The sequence below is a fragment of the Carex rostrata genome, chromosome 8 (assembly GCF_964058835.1).
Source record: "Carex rostrata chromosome 8, lpCarRost1.2, whole genome shotgun sequence".
NCBI classification, from domain to species: domain Eukaryota; kingdom Viridiplantae; phylum Streptophyta; class Magnoliopsida; order Poales; family Cyperaceae; genus Carex; species Carex rostrata.
Genome location: NC_135925.1, coordinates 14,200,282 through 14,223,221, shown reverse-complemented (window position 1 = coordinate 14,223,221; position 22,940 = coordinate 14,200,282). Strand labels below are relative to the sequence as shown.

General features: G+C 34.3%; 1 protein-coding gene across 3 annotated transcripts; it reads left to right on the top strand.

Annotated features, from left to right (window-relative positions):
• Positions 1-15,025: 15,025 nt before the first annotated feature.
• LOC144558322 (uncharacterized) lies at positions 15,026-19,297 on the top strand. 3 transcript variants are annotated; one of them, XM_078307140.1, is made up of 5 exons: positions 15,026-15,361; positions 17,228-17,311; positions 17,978-18,040; positions 18,142-18,201; positions 18,874-19,297. In XM_078307140.1, the coding sequence occupies exons 1-5, from the start codon at positions 15,026-15,028 to the stop codon at positions 19,003-19,005; spliced, it is 675 nt and encodes a 224-aa protein (XP_078163266.1). In that variant the 3' UTR covers positions 19,006-19,297. The 3 variants fall into 3 exon arrangements, with proteins under 3 accessions (XP_078163266.1, XP_078163265.1, XP_078163267.1); XM_078307139.1 differs by having other exon boundaries at positions 17,975-18,040; XM_078307141.1 differs by lacking the exon at positions 17,228-17,311.
• The last annotated feature ends 3,643 nt before the right edge of the window (positions 19,298-22,940 follow it).

Here is a 22,940-nt window from a genome sequence, read left to right as displayed (position 1 = left end):
GTTTTTTTTTTCTTTTTTTTTCTTTTTTTTTTCTTTTTTTTTCTTTTTTTTCTTTTTTTTTCTTTGAAAACCAATAAATTATAAATCCAAATTCATACCTATTAAAATTCATTTGACATGGTTGTATATTTGAACTCAATAATTTTTGTTATAATAAAATATAAATAAAAAATTTCTTAAATCAATTACTTTAAAAATAATTAAGCTCTTATTTTAAAACAATAGATTAAAAAATAAAAGTTACCCTCCTCCTTTATTCTGGGTTTGGGACCGGCTATGTAAAATAACATAGGCAGAGTTCTAACTTTTCTTTTTTTGTTAGTAATTCTTCTTTAAAATGAATAATTAAAAAACTAATTGAAATGTTTAGAAATTTATAATTTAAAAAATAACCATAAAGATTAAAAGATGTTAGAAATTTATGCCGACACTACCTATCTAGAAGTTCGCATTCCTATACCATTGTTCGCTCTCTTCCGCACCGTCTGAATCCGAATTAGCATTGTCCTTGTGCCGCGCCTCGGTACCGCTTTCTTCAGTGTCGACTTCGGGTGATGATGCTTGTTAAGGTAGATGTTGCTTGTGCTCTTCAGCATCAATCCAATCTTTCAAGAACACAAGTCTCTCAAAGACATGTGCACCCAACTTACTGCGTTTATCGGAGATGATCCTGTTCGCCAAACTAAATCAACTTTCGGAAGGGACGATTGACACGGGGACGGCAAATACATCGCGGGCCATCATCGCCAGAGTTGGATAGATCCTTGCATGCCTCCTCCACCACACAATGATGTCAACATCTTCATTTTCGTTGAGTATCGACATATAGCTCAATAACTCGTTTGTGGATGTGTGCGGTTGGCTCTCCGACTAGAAATCTGCTAACAATCCACCACTGCTAGTGCTCCTAGAAGTGAAACTATTAAAAAATAAAAAAAATTAGCGGACAAATAATGTAGATATTATAAATAATAAAGATTAAAAACACATGTATATTTATATTCATACCTAGGGCCGGCACAGAACGAAGACGGGTTCTGGTTGCCACTCATTCTTGAGTTGTATATGTTAAACATCTCATCGAACTTCGAATTCACGTATGCCTCCACCCCGGTTTTGTCTAAATGTATATTATCTTTGTACCTTTCAACTACTTTGATCGTGTAATACTTCTTGTATGCCGGGTTGAGGAAGTTTGCGATAATAGCCAAGAGGGGTACATCTTCCCAATATTTTATAAATTTTTGTTTCATGGCATCTACGATCGGCATGAGAGATTTATCGTGGGTTTCAGCTTGTTCCAATTCACTATATACCTTGGAGATGTTATAGAGATGTTTGAGCAACTCAAATAACGTCAGTGAGTACGAGTAGGATAGTTGGACGATTGCTGTAAAAAAGGTTCCTAGGAACTCTTTAACCCTTTCTAGTTGCTCTCATTCTCCGTTGGTGAGTTCCAATGCCAATCCCTCGAGGATGGAGCCTCTCAAAGCCTCCCCTATGACAGCTTTGTAAGGAAGGCATCGGTTTAACATCCTATAGGTAGAGTTCCAACGGGTATCTATATTCCAAAGTACTTTCAACTTGCTCAATCCATAATGGACACATAATCTCGCAAACCGTTGTTTTCTTTCTTGGCTCGAAACAATGTGGTTGAGAGCATCTTTAAATTTAATTATCAATAGGTTTACGACTTCTGTTTTAAGACCCGCCTTCACGACAAGGTTAAGTATACGGCAAGCACACTTTTGGTGAAACATTTCATCATTCATAATCAGGTTTAGTGACCGTTTAAAAATCCCAATGGAAGCTAGGTTGTTGCTAGCATTATTGAATGAGATATTAAATATACGGCAAGCACACTTTTGGTGAAACATTTCATCATTCATAATCGGGTTTAGTGACCGTTTAAAAATCCCAATGGAAGCTAGGTTGTTGCTAGCGTTATTGAATGATATAGAAAAAAATCTTGTTATCCATATTCCTCTTAAGGTTATACTCATCTAAAACCTCAATAATTGATTTGAAAATTACATTTGCAGTGTGCGGGGATTCCAACACTCAAAAACTTAATACCCTTTTTTGTAATACCCAATTATCATCCATCCAATGCCCGGTAATACAAGAGTACCCGAGTCCATGTTTACCGGCAGTTCATATATCGGAGGTAATTGAGACCTTATTGTTTTGGTATGCAAATGTAGCTTGCAGCTCATTTTTTATGTTGGCAAACTGTTTTTTTATTTCACTAACCATCTTTTTATGATGGATCATCTTGTACATTGGTTGACCACACCCTCGAATGACCAACCGGGCAAAACTCAGGCAACCATCCATACTTATTAGTTGTTCTTTATGGGTAATGTACCGGGCCAATTCCCTAAGCATTTTTTATTCATCGAATTTTGGGTTGGTTCTGGTACCATCCGCATTCACAAGGGTTTAGATTTGTCTCGGTCCAGCATTTTCACTTGGTTCTTGACCCTTTTTTTCGTGCATTTTGGCATGTCTCTTAAAGCTAGTCATACCAATATGTTTTTTATACTCAAAATTCGGTTTCTTGTAATTTTTTACCTTACATTGTAGATATTGCATAGTGCCCTCCCCATTTCTTGTCCAATAGGGCCATCTTTTAGCCTTTTTTCCTGCTGGTTCTTGTGGGGGGACACTTGTCGAAGGAGGGACATTTTCTTCTTGAATTTCAGGGACACTTGTCGAAGGAGTACCTTCTATAGGGGCAGTGTCCGTGAATTGACTTGATGCTACAGAAGAAGTACCTCCATATGCATACGGTGGTGTCGGTTGATGTGTTTCTTGTGGAATATACATGTTTGGATCGTTTGAAGTATAATACGGTGCACTCATTTGGGGGATTGTTGATAATTTAAATCTAGCATTTGGTCTCTTCTTTGATAATTTTGTGGATAATTAGGTGGTGGCATTTGGGAGGAACTATCAGGATAATTGGATTGATAACTTTGTGGATAATTAGGTGGTGGCATATTGGGGCCAAAAATATCGGTCGAATATCTCACGATTTGTTCTTCCACCGATTCGTGATGAGGAGTTATCATTTTCTAAACCTATTCAAAAAAATAAATGTAAATTACTTAACATATTCAAAAAATAAATCTAACATATTTATTTAACCTATTAAAAATAAATCCGAATTTAAAAAAAATGAAATCTAACGTATTAAAAAATAAATCTAATTACTTAACATAAATCTAACATATTGCATTTGAATTCGGATAAAATTAACATATGAAAAAATAAATCTAACATAAATCTACCATATTGAAAACTAAATCCGAATTTAAACATAAAATCTAACATATTTTTTTAACCTATTAAAAATAAATTCGAATTTAAAAAACAGAAATTAAAAACAGAAAAAAATATGCTGTTTCAGCCTCTGTTCCTGGCCGGAACAAGTTGTTTTGGCCTTTGCAGAAAAGCTGTATTTTCTGCAAAGGCTGAAACAGCCTGTTCTGGCCAGGAACAGAGGCAGAAACAGTATATATTTTTTTACTTCTATTTTTTAAAAATAAATCTAATATTTTAAAATAAATCTACCATTTTCAAAAATAAATCTAACTTATTCAAAATAAATCTAACATTTTTAAAAATAAATCTAACCTATTCAAAATAAATCTAACATTTTTAAAAGGAATCTAACGTCTTTTTTTAAACTATTAAAAATAAATCCGAATTAAAAAAAAATCTAACCTATTCAAAACAAATCTAATTACTTCACATATTGACAAAAAATAAATCTAACCTATTTATTTTACCTATTAAAAATAAATCCGAATTGAAAAAAATGAAATCTAACATATTCAAAAATTAATCTAATTACTTAACATAAATCTAACATATTACATTTGAATTCGGATAAAATTAACATATGAAAAAATAAATCTAACATAAATCTACCATATGGAAAAATAAATCTGAATTTAAACATAAAATCTAACCTATTTTTTTAACATATTAAAAATAAATCCGAATTGAAAAAACAGAAAAGAAATATGTTGTTTCGGCCTTTGTTTCGGCCTTTGCAGAAAAGCTGTATTTTCTACAAAGGTCGAAACAGCCTGTTCTGGCCAGGAACAGAGGCCAAAACAGTATATTTTTTCTTTTTTTATTTCTATTTTTATTTCTGTTTTTTTTTTTAAATAAATCTAACCTATTAAAAAATAAATCTAACCTATTCAAAATAAATCTAACATTTTTAAAATAAATGTAACCTATTTAAAAATAAATCTAACATGTAAAATCAAAATAAATCCGAATTAAAAAAAAATCTAACATTTTCAAAAATAAATCTAACCTGTTAAAAATAAATCTAACATTTTTAAAAGGAATCTAACATCTTTTTTTAACCTATTAAAAATAAATCCGAATTTCAAAAATAAAATCTAACCTATTCAAAACAAATCTAATTACTTCACATATTCACAAAAAATAAATCTAACCTATTTATTTAACCTATTACAAATCAATCCGAATTTCAAAAATAAAATCTAACATATTCAAAACAAATCAAATTACTTCACATATTCAAAAAAATAAATCTAACATCTTTTTTTAACCTATTAAAAATAAATCCGAATTTCAAAAATACAATCTAACCTATTCAAAACAAATCTAATTACTTAACATATTCACAAAAAATAAATCTATCCTATTTATTTATCCTATTAAAAATAAATCCAAATTTCAAAAATAAAATCTAACATATTCAAAACAAATCAAATAACTTCACATATTTAAAAAAATAAATCTAACATTTTTTTTAACCTATTAAAAATAAATCCGAATTTAAAAAATAAAATCTAACCTATTCGAAACAAATCTAATTACTTCACATCTAACAAATCTAACATAAACTAAATAAATCTAGCATATTCAATAAATCTAATAAGTCTAACAAATCTAATTACTTAACAAATCTAACATAAAATAAATCTAACAAATCTAATTACTTAACATTCAATAAATCTAGCATAAACTAAATTTACTCTACAAAAATAAAAAAAAACCTGATAGAATTCCTTTTCCTCCTCTTCTCTTCTTCTCACACCCGGAGCCTTCTGAAACCCACAACGGCAAAATAAATGAAGACCCCCACAACGCCATCACCAGCCTTAATAGATGAAAACCCACGAGTCTACAGTGTATCCACGGGCAGGCCACGCGTCCACACCCCAGTACAGGCCCCTCCACGCGCCAAAAAAAAAATAGTAACTTTTCGGTGCTCTGTTAATCGAACAAATACCCGGTTAGCCATCAACCGAACAAATTCTAACTTTTTGATTAGCCATCAACCGGACAATTTCAAAAATCCGGTTACCCGTTAACCGGTACTTTTCACCAATTCCGGTTATCCAATAATCGGTTTGGATATTATTCAAATTTCAACCATAATTTGGTTACTTTTTTAAATTTAATTTAATTTTTGGATATAAATAAAAAAAACGGTTAATCTAACATGAAATAAATGTAACCTTTAAATCTCGAGGAAAAATCTTGCGAGAGGTGCCGAAACTTCGTAATTTCGATACCTTCGTAATTCCATTTGCGTATTTGTAGAATGAATTAAATTTACAACTATATTTTTTTTAAACAATAAATTTAAAAATTGAGAATATTAAAATTTGATACTGATAGAATGTGAAAAAATTGAGTAGAAAAGGGGGATATTTAAAGAGTTTTGATTGGAGAGTGAATAAAATTTGAAATTTAATAAATAAATAAAAAACCAGGGGCAGCACGGGTCCGACCGGTCCGGGTCCAATTTGATTTGATCGGTCCGGTGGGAGGGAAATTTTGAAATTTAAAATATAAACGGGTACGGGTACACGGATATAGGGTACACGGGCACGGGCTCACGGGCACAGGTTAACGAGCACTACGGTCCGGGTATGCACGGGTTTTTTTTCCGAAAAACCGGGTCCGGTCCATTTAATACCCGTGCCCGTGTACCCGTGTACTTGTGAATACCCATGACACGAGCACGGTCCGGTCCGGACACGGACGGACCGGACCGGGTTTAGCCCGCCCGGATTTTATCCAATGTCTATCTTGAGAACATGCTTTCAGTTAAAAAATTTCAAGGTCGCCATTATTAACGGTCTCCACCTCAGCTCAAAAAGGAAAAGAAAGAGGAGAGAGCAAATACTAATAGAATAGAATAGTTGCTCAACTTATAATAAAGCCAGATAGATCGATGGCTTATCTTACTTACATCAGTCAACAGCAAATACGTACGTACGTACATATGCATCGATTTAACAAGATGGACAAAAGTCAAAAACCCTAACTCGATCGGGAAGAATAGAATGAAGCGTGGGCCCAACATGTCAGGTAGGTATAGTGAACTCAGATTCCAAGGAGATCTAGTAGGAGCTGTTGAGACCGATTTTTTTTAAAATACCCAAAAAAAATATTTTATTAAAAATAACCCGGTTTTGAGTGCAATTTTAAAAATACCGAGGTCGCAGATTTTTTCTGCGCTCCGGAATTTTTATTCCGGGCCGCGGAAAAAATTTGCACCCCGAATTTTTTTTTTTAGATTTTTTTTATTCCGAGCGCAGATTTTTCTGCGGTCCGGATTTTTTATTTTTTAGAGTTTGGAGAAAGAAAATATCCATGGTTTGATTTTTTTTTAATAATATATGTGTATGTATATATAATATAATATATGTATATCTCTCCTCCTTATTAAGGAGCTTAATGTCTAGATCCTGCAAGGGTCTTGATTTACTGTTTTTTTTCGAAATGATGTTCAGCCGTTGAATATCAAGATCGCACATAGATTAATTTTCCAAATTATGAGCTTCAACACTTAAGTATGCATTGGTCGCGCCGCATATGATCCCAGTGCCCGTGGACCGCGTGCCGCACCTGTGGACCGCGCCTCTGAACCACACACGGCACTTGCGGACCGAGCCTGTGCACCGCGCACCCTTTTTCTTTTTTTCTGCTGAAGGCGGGATTCGAACCCAATTGGGTTCTATTGGTGCCAAAATTATTACTACTACACTAGAGTTCACATGTGTTATCTTGTAGATAAATATAGTATTTAACTATTTTTCTCTACAAATTTGATTTAAATTATCTCTCCTCCTTATTAAGGAACTTAATGTTTTCTACTACATAATTTGCTCCCGTTGCTATGCACGGGCACGATTACTAGTATATGTATATGTAGATATAATATATGTATATGTATATATAATATTATATGTATATATAATATTATATGTATATATAATATATGTATATGTATATAGAGTTAGGCTGGGGTGCTATGGATAGCATAGTGGCCTCTATGCTACGGCTCAATATTCGAGTTTTCAAAATCCAAACGGTCGATCCGAACCGTTCATCTTATTCTCCATATTAATATCTGCTTGGAGACCAAATTTTACATTTTTATGAATTTTTTTACTATTTATTAAGTATTTTACAAAATTGTTGATCCAACGGTGGCTGCACAAAACAGTAAAACCGTTGGATTAGCGATTTTCAAAGTGGCTTAATAAATAGTAAAAAAATTCAGAAAATTATATAAAAGCATGGATAATTTCTAGACATTGATTTTTCAACTTATTAATTCATATAAAAGCAAAATCAAAATGTGATAATTTTTTATGGGCACATAGAGAAAATAACATAGATTACATCTAACGGTTTTATTTTGACGTTTAAGTTTTAAACTTTGAGTTATTTAAGTTTTTAAAAATGGAGGCATGATGGAGGCACAAAAAATGGAGGCATTAGAAAAAAATCTGCGACCCGGGTATTTTTAAAATTCCACTCAAAACCTGGTTATTTTTAATAAAATAATTTTTTTGGGGGGTATTTTAAAAAAAAATCGGCTGTTGAGATAACATGATCTTCATTTTTTAAATATTGGAAATTGGAACTTGTTCATTTTTATAGATTAATTAGATGTTATTAAATTTTAGACATGTTGAATATTTTAGTACTTGTATATATATATTCATTTCTTTAATTAAAATTAAAATGAAGATTTATATTTCCTCGCCATGGCCAAGAGAAGGCGAGAATATATTTTGATCCGATACCAATCCGAGTCAGCCCTCAGGTGCTATGAATTCCTATTAATTTCCTAATGGTATTGGTGGAGACTGGGGAGTGGGGACCAATTAAGGAGGAGATAAATAACCTGTAATGTAATGTAACTGTAAGCGTGGGACCCTGAACCTGAAGAAGAGAAAGCAGACTAAACTTGTTGGAAAAGGTTACAAATCGCTTATATTATATTATATTATATTATATTATATTATATGTTACGTACGGTGGACGATAATTAAACACGTTAATTCGATCGGTATTCGACCAATTCCACTCAAGAAAATTTTCAATTTCAATTTCAATTTCAACTTTTGACCCGTTGAATACATATATATATATCATTATCACACTCGTGCATAAACCTATTCGTGCTAAATCAATCAGATACATCAATAATTATATATGAAGAATTCTCTGCCGGAAATGCATTTAAAGAGTATATATATATCGTGACTGTTTGTTCATATTTTTAATCAATTTTTACCACATTTATTATCTTGATTATAAAAATTTGTAAATATGTCTTCGTTGTACCCTAATTAACACGTGGATAAATTTATTTGTGCCAAGATGGATCAACACAAAAATATATATATATATATATATATGCATATTTTTTAATGAAAAAAATATTTACAGTGCATTTCCGTGTCTATTCGCATTGTTATCAAAATTATGCGATATTTTTTGTCCTGAGTTACCAAAATTATCAGATAATATCTAAATAATATCATTAACACAAGCACAAATCAAACTTATATATCAAATTGCATTTGTATTGTGTTGTGTGTGACTGCTAATATTTATTCACTCATGGATGGAGGTAGTATGCAACGGGAATAGGTAGATGCATACTCTAGAAATCAAAATTTTAATTGGATCCAGTTCTAAAACGGACTTTAATTTGTCTACTTCTAAAATTAATTTTGCCTACTCCTGAGCTCTGATTAGCCCAATACTTGATATATTTATTTCGGTCCAAATTCTTATATTTTCGTTATATATATATATATATATAGGGTCTGTCTAAATTGCTGCTGGCAGCATTTCAGCAGAGCTGCTGCCGGGGCTATATTTAGCCGTGTGATGTCCAAACAACAAATCCAAACCGTTAGATGTTTAATCTATATTATAACCTACTTGGAGACCAAATTTTACATTTTTTGGAATTTTTTTACTATATATTAAGCTGGATTGAAAACCGCTGATTTCAGTAAATTTCTGCAGCATTGAAATCAGCGGTTTTCAAACCAGCTTAATATATAGTAAAAAAATTCCAAAAAATGTAAAATTTGGTCTCCAAGTAGATTATAATATAGATTAAACATCTAACGGTTTATATTTGTCGTTTGAACAACAAAAAATAGAAAAAACAGTGGCAGCACCGCCGACAGAAATGCTGCCGGCAGCAAATTAGCCACAGCCTATATATATATATATATAGTGTGGCTAATTTGCTACCGGAAGCACTTCGGCCGAAGTGTTTCCGCAGTTATATTTTAGTGTGTGATGATCAAACAACAAATCTAAACCGTTAGATGTTCAATCTATTATAAAATCTGCTTGGATACCAAATTTTACATTTTTTTGAATTTTTTTACTATTTATTAAGATGGTTTGAAAATCGTTGTTTTTATTAAAATTCTGCACCATTAAAAAACAGCGATTTCAAACCATCTTAATAAATAGTAAAAAAATTCCAAAAAATGTAAAATTTGGTCTCCAAGCAGATTTTATAATATATTGAACATCTAATAGTTTAGATTTGTTGTTTGATCATCACACACTAAAATATAACCCCGGAAGCACCTCGGCCGAAGTGCTTCCGGTAGCAAATTAGCCACACTATATATATATATATATATATATATATATATATATATATATATAGTAAGGCTGGGATGCTATGGATAGCATAGAGGGCTACGGTGCTACGGCTCAATATTCAAGTTTTTAAAATCAGAACGGTCGATTCGAACCGTTCATCTTGTTCTCCATATTAATATGTGTTCGGAGACCAAATTTTACATTTTTTGGATATTTTTTACTATTTTTTTAGATAGGTAGAAAATCAAATATCTGAATGATGCATAATTTTTTAGATCAAGCGATTTTCTACCTATCTAAAAAAATAGTAAAATTTTTTTTCAAAAAATATAAAATTTGGTCTCCAAACACATATTAATATGAAGAACAAGATGAACGGTTCGGATCGACCGTTAGAATTTTGAAAACTCGAATATTGAGCCGTAACACCGTAACCCTCTATGCTATCCATACCACCCAAGCCTTGTTATATATATATATATATATTCATTACCTTTCTATGTCCAAAACCACTAACTATCATTTTGTGAAAAAGAATCGCGGAGATACCGAGATAGAAATCTTAGACGATTAATTAGGCGATTGTTGAGGAGAAAAAGTAGCGTGCACGAAGAGATCGCCTGAGGAGATTGGAGGAGAAAATGGAGCGTGCGAAGGAGATTGCATCTCCACTTTACTACTAATTAATCGCCGACACCATGACTGATACTGCCTCCGGCTCTTCTATTTGTTCTTAACTCTAAGCCTCTAATCCTAATTTTTTTTTTTGGAAATTTATTCTTCTTCGTCACTGATTGAACAGCTAGAGGTTCAATTAATCGTTAAATTTAACAAAACTTGTTTTGCTCAGACACTTAATATAGCTATTTTGTTCTCAACCTGTTTCTTGAACTATTGATTTAATTAATTAATGGATAACAGTCCCATATTTCTTATTTTTCCGTTAGTTCATGTTTCAACCAGAATTCTTCATTTATTTCTCTTATAATTTGCTTGGTTAAATTAATTGTGCATTTATGCAGAAGCAAGTTTCCAACTGAAAGCCTGAAACAAGTGTCCACTGGTTTGATTTTAAATTTTAATATGCAAGCATAACTAATCAACTATTAGGCGCAATTGTGCAAATATGTAATAGTTTTTGAGGCAATTGGCAAAAATCTAAAATAGAGCTGATGATTTGAAATGAAATTACAAGAATATGTTAATAGTTTCATAAATATCTAAGTAGTAATTAGTTGTACTAGAAAGATTTTTGCTACTCCTAACAAAAATTCAGACTACGCCACTACATCCACTCTGCATTGTATGAGACTGTTGAATAAAACTAACAAATAATTAATGTCAAAGTATATATTATACTCAAAATTCTCCTAGAATACTGTTTTTATAATAAATTATATATGTGTTTGTTTGAATTTTAAGTCAATTTTTATAATATTCTTTACTATTATATACTCAAATTTGACTACTAATATTACGTCGTCACTTGTGTATAAATTTGTTCGAAAACAGATGCAAAAGAAATATTATGCAAAAATATATTTACAAACCCCAATTGTAATTCCTATGTTAATTAAATTCAGGTCAAATTTATAATCTTAAACTCACAAAAAACTGTGAAATAATGTTTAAATTTGCGTCCCTTTACAAACAGAGATTTATCTATCTAAAATCTAAAATCTAAAATTGAACAAATACTTGGAATATTATACATAAAAGTTTCATTAAATGCATTCGTTTTGCGTTATGTCATGTGTATGCATTAATACATTTAATTAATGTCTCATTTAATTTAATATATTATAATTATTAACATTGAGAGGCAATTTTTACGTCATGTCTTCTAAATTCATATAATGATTTTATTTAAAATAGAAGGATGGACAGTCCACCTCGTCTCCAGTCTCCACTCGACTCTCACGAGAACCCATGCAGGGAGGGGACCAGGGGTATGCCCCACAATTTTAGAACAAATGGAGATAAAAAATACTCTCGTGACAAATTCCAAATTATTGCGTTTAACTGGATTGATCCAGTACTAATAAAACCAAACGGAGAGAAGCTTAGGCACACCAGTACCCCACCCTGGGCAGCTTCATACCTTGCGACCTACGCTTCGGAAATGACAAAGATATCCTGGAAAGGAATTCCGCTTACACTAGTTGAGCTGGGGCTATTTTAGTCTTTCACTTGCAACTATCACACGATCAGTTAAGAAACGGTCCCACACCAGCGTCGCGTCCTAGAAAATTGAAACAGATAGACGTGGTCTACAGTCAAAATTTACCTATGTCTATGTCGTTGGCTTCGTAAACCGATTTTTTTATTTATATCCAAAAATAAATAAAATTTAAAAAAACATTCAAACCCCGACGGTATTTTCAAAACTATTCAAATCGGAATTTTTTTTTGCAGCAACCGTTGGATCAACAATTTTGTAAAATACTTAATAAATAGTAAAAAAAATTCAGAAAAAATGTAAGATTTGGTCTCCAAGCACATATTAATATGGAGAACAAGATGAACGGTTTAGATCGATTGTTTGGATTTTGAAAAGTCAAATTTGAATCGTATGTATTTCAGCCCATATACATTCGAATGCACATTAGTCACTCTCTGTATATATAATATAATACATCTCTATATATAAGCCACTTTGAAAAGTCAAATTTTTACTATTTTATTAAGCCACTTTGAAAATCGCCGATCCGGTAGTCCAGAATTTTTTACTGTTTACCCAGATTTTCAGATTTTCAGATTTTCAAAGTGGCTTAATAAATAGTAAAAAAATTCCAAAAAATGTAAAATTTGGTCTCAAAGCACATATTAATATGGAGAACAAGATGAACGGTTTGGATCTGTCATTTGGACATTGAATCGGTGATTTATAGTCTAATGCACAAGGGTGCCCATGCATTGCAATGCACCATAGCCCATCTCTCTCTCTCTCTCTCTCTATATATATATATAGAGAGAGAGAGAGAGATGAGCTACGCTACTCCATGGAGTAAAACGCGTTGGTACGCCACGCCGTATTTTCATATTGAAAGTCCAAATGATCGATCCGAACCGCTCAACTTTTAATCCATATTGAAATGTACTTGGAGACCAAATTTTACATTTTTTGGAATTTTTGTACTATTTATTAAGCATTTTTTAAATTTGATGTTTTGGTGTGAACAGTAAAAAACAGTAAAATTTTCTGGACCATCGGATCAGCAATTTTCAAAAATGCTTAATAAATAGTAAACAAATTCCAAAAAATGTAAAATTTGGTCTCCAAGCACATATTAATATGGAGAACAAGATGAACGGTTCGGATCGGTCGTTTGGATTTTCAAAATAAAAATATAGCGGCGTGGAGCACCAACGTGTTTTACTTCATGGAGTAGCGTAGCTCATCTCTCTCTCTCTCTCTATATATATAAATATGTATATGTATATATGTAAATGAGTTTATAAAAAATTGAGAAATTCCATTTCCGGAATTTTTTTTTTCGATTTTGGGATCAAAACCCTGAAAAAATATTTCCGGAATTGGAGACCGGAAATTTTTTTTTCCAATTTTGGGATAGAGTTTCCGGAATTTTTTTTCCGGCTATTTATGTTGAATCCGAAATTTTTTTTTCGGTTTGGATAGTTTTGAAAATACTGTCGGGGTTTGGATATTTTTTAAATTTTATTTATTTTTTGGATATAATAAAAAAATCGGTTCATAAAACATTAAAAACAAATTTAGACCGGATTACTCATTAATTAAAAGTGCCTATACTTTTAATATTTTTAACTTTAAACATTAACATAACATGTGACCACCGAGAATACTCATTGTTAAAACTCATTATTATAACTCATTGTTATATATTATATTCAATAATAAGCTGGCCACCGAGAATACTCGTCGCCAACAATAAAAGAAATAAATAAAAAAAAAACAATTTATTCATATTGATATAACAATGATTAGTATACTAATGAAACTTTCAAGTATTCTCTATTACAGTTATGATAACTTCTAAAATCAAATTAGACACGATCTTTTTAATATAATAATGACAGTATGAGACCAAATAATTTTTCTCAAGGAATTGCAAAAGCGATGGTAGTGATTGGTGCACCAGGTTGACGTGAGAATTTCACATGATAAGCAGCAGAGGCGGTCCCACCTCAGCGTTGCTATAGCCTATAGGAGTGGGTCGGTCTCTTTTCCTATTATTATTATTATTATTATTATTATTATTATTATTATTATTATTTTATCATCCATTATTTACCATTATTTCCAAATAATGGTTTTGATGTCACGAAAGTAAACAACTGATTATTAGAGACTTTCGATATAAAAAAAGACATCTATTACTATTTGTATTTGTAAGGATAAAAATAAAAGTAAGTAAAAGTAATAAGTCGTTAACCACCGCGGGTGACCAATGCATTTATCTTGAAACAGATCTTCGATTTGCTTTCATAAAAGAGCTTTCAGGTCTCCGAGAATTCTTTCTCATCTCCAAGATGGCACCCAAGATTTGAAATAATGAAAAGAATGCATGATTTTTCTTTAAGATGCTAAACTAATATTAATATAGTTTGAAGTTTGAACTGAAGAAAACAATGATAAGTTTATTTTAATCTAATCTTCGTTATTGATTTTCAATTCCGTAATTGGAATGCTTGAAAGGGAAAATTAGTAATTCACGAAATAAGAAAAATTATCTGGACAGATCTGATGCTATTGCAGAGTTGCAGTAAAAGTAGCAGAAGCTTGTGGCTATGCACATCTCACCGGGGTGATAATTGATAAATATATACTTTCTAATTAAGGTACTGCGCATCATCGCTGCAACTCGACGGAAGCTGGTGCATTTTGGGGATGGGAAACAAAACACGCTCTTAAATAATTTTTTTGCATCTTTTATTCCCTCCTTTAAAACCCCCGGCGCCACGCCAATCCTTCTGTTTCCCTTTCTCTCTTTCTCACGCCTTCTCTCTCTCTCTCTCTCTCTCTCTCTCTCTCTCTGCCTTTCCACCCCTCGTCCCCTCCATCTCATTCTCACCTTCCCTCTAGGGTTTCTCTCTACTCATCTTTATCTCCATGTTCAACAAAGGCGCCACCTCATCTGGACCTTCAGAGGCCGCTGACGCGACCGCAGCAGAGATACTATTGGAACTATCTCGGGCTAATCTGTCGGCGCGTCCTCCTCCGACTCTCGTCGCGGGGCTCACGTGGCCATCGGCCTTGAAAGGAAAGCGTTCACGCCGGGATGCGAGCGTCAAAGAGATTACGATGCGATTGAGTCCCAGCTCCCCATTCGACCTGAGTGGCGGCTCCGGCACCTCGACGAGCGGATCGAGTTCACCGGAGGATCTTCGCCGTTTTGCCTCCGCATCCGGACGGATCTCCCGTCCCACCTCTGCTTCTTCTTCAAAGGTACTAGATTTGAAGTGTTTCTTTCTTATTTTGTTCTTTTTTTTATTTCTTTTTCCGGTTATCTTTTTCGCGCTCATGGGCGCATTTCCTGAGACAAATTTCATGGTCTCAACATCGGTACATATACTGGCTGTTTTGCGTTTGTCTTTATATTCCCCTCTCCTGATCGATTTTTTACCTGCAAAAAGTTGCTTGAATAATGTTGAACTTAGATCTGCGTTTATTTAGTTAGTTCCTATCGTAATTCTTTTTTGTTCTCCTTTTAGGTACCTTTAACTAGCGTCTTGTTCTTTTTCCTTTTTCTTTAAATGGTTTTGACCACTTTGCCCTCGAGTTAAGCAACTTTTTTTGTCTTTCAATTTCGTTCATACTATATTACTTATTTTTGTTCTTTATATTAATTTCCTAAATGAAAAAAAAAACTGTATTATTTTTTAAATTTCGCAAAAAGGAAAGATAGTGCTTTAATGAACAGCGTCGGTTTTATCACGAGGATATCTCATCTCCGTGACAAAGATAGCTAAAAATATATACGGATACGGGCCAGGCAATTCTGTAAAATAATTTTTGGTAATTGCTTGGAGAATTGTTTTTGGCTAGCTGGTTAGGTAGGTTGACTACTTCCTCTGGAGGGTAATATTGTAAAAGGTTGTACACTGGTGGATTGGGCTGAAAGTCTTCCACTATCTTCCTTCTTTCTAGGTTCGCGGTTTTCTCCAGTGTTAATTACTAATGATTTCTTTTCTCATTTTCGCTTCGGTCGTTTCCTTCTTTTTTTTATTTTTTTTATCCCAAGGCGAACGAATAGTCTTTGGTACGCATGATGAGTCGGAATAATGGGTCCCAGTCTCTGACAACAGTCAGCGGGTCTGGAGGCAGGAATTGACAAATTCTAGGCGATTCAGGACTTCTTTTCTCGTAAAATATAAAAAGGTCTTCCTTCTTTACTCCACCAAGAGAGGTTGTTTATTTTTATTATTTCTATTTCCTATTTTCATTCATTATCCATGACGTGTCAATCGCCTCGATTTGAACGGAACTGGCGACCCCCCTTCTTTCAATTTTTGAACCGTGGTTTTCATTTTTTTTATCTGAGAACTGGAGAGCAATCCAACTGATGGATCGGTGCGGGCCAACGTGTCAGATAATATCCCTTAAATAAGAAGATAAGAAACGAGGGGAGCGGACCTCTCCGGTTTTTATAGATAGCGAAAGTTAGAAGAATCTACTGCGGGCGTCCAGTTTTCCTTGGAAGGTCTGTAATTGCTGGGAATGTTACTTTTAGCCAATGAGAAGTTGCCACGTATCTGTACATTCGTAAAACAAATCATTTTTCTTTTTGGAATTCATACAGAAATATTCTTCTCTGTCTGTTCAAGCAGGCGCGTTTGTCATTGTTGGCTTTTTTTTTCTTCTGATTTCTCGCCCCCATCGCCTCTTATTGTTGCACTATTTTTTTTGTACACATCTCCACCTCTTATTGTTTTCCAATTTAAAATTACTTATTATATATATATCGCGCATTTCAACTTTTCTGTTTGACTTTTACTTGGAAGATAATTTAGGCATCAAGTCCACAACTTCTTTTTCCGTGGCGCTCATCTTTTAGCGCTATTATCCAATTTTGTGTGAAAGGGGAGAAATGAAGCTAGAATGCTAGATCCAATGTTTAAGGGTTTTTCTAGTCGCTTCATCTTTGTGTTGTTAAAAAATGCCACATTTGATTGGGCCGAACGCTGGATGCAATTTTGGTCAAAAAGCATGCGTTGCATGTGCAGGGTGGATGTATCCATCCATTCGGCTTATGACACGTGACGTTTCTGATTCGCTTTTCCTTTTACTTTTGTCTTCCTTTTGGGATTGTAGGCGGAATACAATGCGCGACCGCCGTTGAGTTTGCGAGTCCAGGCTCCCAGATCCAACGGTACTCAGCGTCCCAGGAAGAAAATGGTAACATCAAACTCTCTCTCTCTCTCTCCCCCTTTTTCTACTTTTTCTCTCTCAAGTTTGTTTACAATTTGAGATGGTACCTTCACCTTGTGTGTTTTCGAAATTATTTTAATTGCACAATAAAGTTAAAATCTCGGAGGAAGATTGTGGTTTCTATTTACTGACAGATGAATTTAGAAATTTGGTTTCTATTTTTGAAGAACAATCAGTCAATCACGCTCTTGGAGGGCGTTCATATTTTGGTGGAGAACAACCATATCTTTGAAAATATTGCATTGAATGTAGTTTGCTTCCCCGAAAAGTCTGTTTCCTGTGATTTCGTGCCCTCCTGTGAGCAATAATTTTTCCTTAGGCCTGTTGTTTTATGGACCGACGCATTAATACCTCTCGGTCCACAATGGACTAACACTGACTGATGGAGGCAGTTGGGAAAATAATAAACACCCAGTATACATGCCTTTTGTTTGGTCGGAAGGTGTGAATGCATATACGCTCTTTTAACCTTTTGGCCCCCATCCCACACCAAACCTGACATACGAGTTACAGTCTTTAGTGGTGTAAACAGAGAAAGAATAAATAATGTTTATATCTTTGATTGCATCTAAATTCATGTTTGAATAATTGGCTGTCTTAGTTTTAATCAAGCGAATTCTAATTTTTATGCAGAGGCTTCCAGAGATGCAAGAGGAGGTCCGGTCCCTTGAGCAGGAAAATAAGTTGCTTCTGAAGGTATTCTCAAGACTTCTTATATAATATAGTTTATTATTAGGATGTTTTCTCTTTTGTAAGGAACAAATTAGTTATTAATATAGTTGGTATATATTCCTCAGGAGGCAGAGCAGCTGCAAACAGCTTGTATTGTTCTTTCAAAGGAGAATCATTCTATGGAGGTAACTTAAATTATTTTATTCATACGGTACCCTTGTTGAGATATTATTAGCTTAACTTAAATTATTATCATTTAAAAGGGAGGGCAGTTTGGCACGTGAGACTGAGCCTGACTTCTGGCTTGTGATTCAAGTTGTTGTATTAGAATGCATCCATAGAGCATGCACCCTCCTAACTCTTAACTATGTTCACTAAGATTCAGTTAATGTAATTAATTAATGTACCAATAGACTGTATTCATTGAACATGCACCCTCCAAACAATGTTTATCATTATTAATCTAGTATTTTTCTCAATTTTTTTTATTAATCTAGTATTTGTTGACCTGAGTTAAGTCTGGTAATCCAAACCCTAATATCTGATATTAAGATAAAATAATTAAAATTTGATATGATACCCACCTAATAAATCCTTTTTGTTGGTTGTTGCATTGTTGTTACACCCAACTAATTTTTCTGTACACATGTCACCATAATATATATATATTTCAGCTCTGCGTTAATGATTTTGTAATTGCTATAGAACAGCTGCTTTTGTAACGTGTCATAATTATATTAGCTTAAACTAAGATACTCGTATCTTTCATCTTTTAACCATTATGTTATAAAAATTAGTCTAAACATTCTTATTTGCTGTAACTTATTGACTTAAGCAAACTATCTAAATTTATCCAGGCAAGATTGGATACAACAGAAGCTGGACCATCAAATGAAAAAAATCTAGATCAAACTTCTCAAAACCAAGGAGCAGAGGATGGTTTCAACTTACCAGATCTCAACTTGCCACCACCAGTAGATTTTTTATGAGACTATTAGTTGCTAACAAAGAGAACTGTAAATATAATTAAAGCAAGGATAGTGGTCTAGAATTTTAGATTATTCTAAAATAATCTTTGCTTTCCAGAAATGAACTAATATTACTTTGAGATGCGTTAGTTGTTTCTTTTGTTGGATTTTTGTGGGTTTACATGGATTCAAGATGTGCTATAGTTAATTTAAAGAAAAGGAAACGAATTCTCCTTTGTTTTATTTGGAAAAGTAAAACCTGTAGCCTGTCCGATTCTTTGCGTTTAATATATAATTTGTTGTTTTCCTGGAATTTTTGATGTTGTATTAGCGCTAAAGGATTCTATCTTTCGTTTTTAGTTTTTTTATCAGCTATAAGTTTGTAAGATGCAGCTTGCTTGCATAATTACTGAAGCTTTATTAAAATCTACCCAAGTATTATTGGCACGAGTCCATATCTTTTCCCAAAACCGGATCTATCTGATTTAGAATTAGGATACTGTTGTATATATAAAATTATAAATTGATCGCTTCGTTTTCAATCCTATGACGTAATTTGAAACAGTAGAGCTCTAACGTACATACAAGTAGAAATGGCTGCCCATTGGCATCAGAAATTTTACCTTAACTGACTAAATGGATTTTTCTTGCCGTTTCTTCTCCGATGATCCTCTTTAAGCACCTTGCTGCTTGCCCCTTTTTACCTTTCTCCTTCACCATTACTCCCCTTCTTCTCAGCTATTATTCCCGTCATGTCTACCCCCTACCCAAACTCGAATCAACTAGGCTAGACATCCTGCATTGGTTTCCATCACCATAGGAGGAACACGAGAGGATAATGGTGGATCTCAACTACACTATCCTCTTCATGGCCATCGATGGACACATGCCACCACCTCAACGACTGTTTACGAACCACCTATATGCCAGGTACGATGGCTCCCAGGCAGATTGGTCCCCGATATCGGTTAATGGACAACGCAGGATGACCTAGAAGGAGATTCCTCTTACTGGGAAACTCATCTCTCACTCACCATTCTGCCCTGGCAAACTCAAACTAGGCCAGACCCCCTTCCACTTTGCAACCGGGTCCTCCTGACTCCTTATTTTAGGAAAGCGATCTCCGACATAAGTATACTGGTTAGTGTCTCCCAGAATGGATTAAGGGGCTCAACTAAGACCACTCTCTATCTCATGATCGATTGTTATCATCTGAGCCTTATTCCAAGAGTGCTCCGAGTTGGCCATGGGGGCAGGTGGTCTGACTGCCTCATAGAGCGACATGATAACCAAGGCATCCTGCCAGGGAGTCCCCCACTGACCGAGTGGGGGGGGGGGTTGAACCTAGATTCTCCCAGTCTGGTTAGGTCCATAACTGGGGCGACGGCGAGCATTACTAGTTGTCTTTTATCTTTTTCTGGTTGTTGTTCATCTTCTTCTGGTTGTCTTTCATCTTTGTTCTAGTTATTTTTTATCCTTTTCAAGTTGTCTTTCATGTTTTACTATTTGTCTTTCCTGATGTACTAGTTATCTTCCATCTTCTTCTAGTAGTCTTTCATCTTATCTTAGTTTTGTTTCATGTTCCACTGTTGGCTTGTGTTATAATCTACTTGTCTGTTTGACTAGATTTGCAAAACATACATAAATTGCATTTTACAGTTTTTCTTCTTAAGACATTGTGCAGGTTCATGACAATTGAAGATTCAATAAATACACATCAATGATGAATTAATGAACTGCAATATAACATCAAGGATGTAGTCATGCAGCACAAGATATTGGACAACAAAAGAATTAACTCAAGATTAAGGACAATTTATTTGTAAAATTGGTAAAATAAGGTTGAGACTGACCTAAGTGAGGCCTACCGTTGCAACGGAATAAATAAATTCTCACCTGAGTTTGTGACGGTTTAAATCGATCAGAACCGTCACCTGACGGTCAGCATTCCAGAGGACTTCCGTTGTGAGGACCGTTGCAATGGTCATCTACCGTTGCCGAACCATTGCAGTGGAATCCTAACGTTGGGCACCGTAATGTACCTTTATGGGTCCATAATCCAAACCTGTTCAAATTAACCTACCGTTGTAATAGTCCCTGTACCGTTGCAATGGTCAACACCACTTAATTTTTTTTTCTTAGCTCTCTATAAATAGAAACCATACCAAGGTTTGGAATTCACCTCTAGCTGCCCCCAACTTCAATATTTCGTATTTTCAGATCTAGAGAAAGCCGTTGTTGCTTGTGCACTTAAACTTCAATACTCACAATCAATCTCAAGCTTATTCAATCAATACAACAACTCCTAGAGTGATCCTATGCGATCAAATCAACTACCACCTTGAGCCTTGTGCTCACCTTGCAATCCTTGAACTATTTGTTGTTCGGATTATTTTCTTTGAGCCTTTAGTGCTCATGCTCGGGCCGTGTTACTTTCCAGAAGATTGTAAGGGCTCACCGGTTCCACCTTGTATTCCTTTCTCATTGGGTAAAGAAAGACGCGCCATCTCAAAGGTCGCGGGTCCCGGAGATGTAGGCGTTAGTGCCGAACTCTGTAAACAACTCTCGTGTCAAGTGTCTCTAAACTCTAATATTTAATTTATTTATTTTATATTTTAGTTTAGAATAAAGTTATTCTAGTTTCCGCTAATAATAACTATAAGACACACTAGGGATTTATAACTTAAATTAAAAGTAAAAAAAAAACCTATTCACCCCCCTCTAAGTGTCTTTGGGACCAACATCCACATGTTGTCTTTCATTTACTACCAGTTGTCTTCCATCAACTACTGGTTGTTTTTCATTTTCTTCTAGTTGTCTTGCATTTTCTTATAGTTATCTTTCATATTATTCTAGTTGTCTTTCATCATTAACTAGTTGTTTTTCATCTTCTTGTTGTTGTCTTTCATGTTCTACTGGCTATCTTTCATCCTTTACTAGTCGTGTTTCATATTCTTCTAGTTGTCTTTTATCTTCTTCTAGTTGTCTTTCATCTTCCACTAATTGTCATTCATCTTCTACTAGTCGTGTTTCATATTCTTCTAGTTGTCTTTCGTCTTATACTAGCTGTATTTCATATTTTACTAGTTGTCTTTCATCTACTACTGGTTGTATTTCATCTTCTTCTAGTTGTATTTTTTTTCTTTTTCAAGTTGTCTTTCATCATCTATTAGTTGTTTTTCATGTTCTACTTGTAGTTTTTCATCTTCAACTAGATGTGATTCATCTTCTTCTAGCTGTCTTTCATCTTGTACTGGTTGTCTTTCATGTTCTTCTAGTTGGCTTTCATCTTGTACTGATTGTGTTTCATACTCTACTGATGTCTTCTCCTCTCTTGGTTATAAAAGTAACTAACAGGATTGTTCTCGACAATTTGTTCTCTGAGTCCATGTCAAAAGCTTGGAATATGGACCATCACACTGTGTTCTGCTAGGTTTCCCAGAATTGCTATATGGTGGAGTTCACCAACCAGGTGGATATGGACACGGTGCTCTTGTTTGGGCTCTGGACTTTTCGTGGCAACCTTGCAGCAGCACGTCAGGTAAATTCCCACTCTAACCTTCGAGTGGAGCACATTGAGTATGACCAAGTCTGGCTTCAAATATTCAATGTCCCAGTCAACTGGCTAACTGAAGAAGGGGTGAAGATCCTGACTCAAGACATTGGTACGCCCATCTCACTCTTCAATCAGGTGTTTGTGAATAGAAGAAGATTCATAAAGCAAAAAGTGCTAGTTAAGCTGGACCAATCACTCAAAAACACTCTAACAATGTAGCATCATTTCCTTAGATTGGTGATTGTGCATTGTCACTATGAGAAGGTCGCTAGAATATGTTTCTTCTGTGGGAAATTAGGGCATGAAATGTCTGGCTGTAATGACCATGCGAGGTTGACTATGTTGCTACAGAGGCCAGGACAAGTGGGCAAATACAATATAGCCCAGGTGCTCGGGCCTT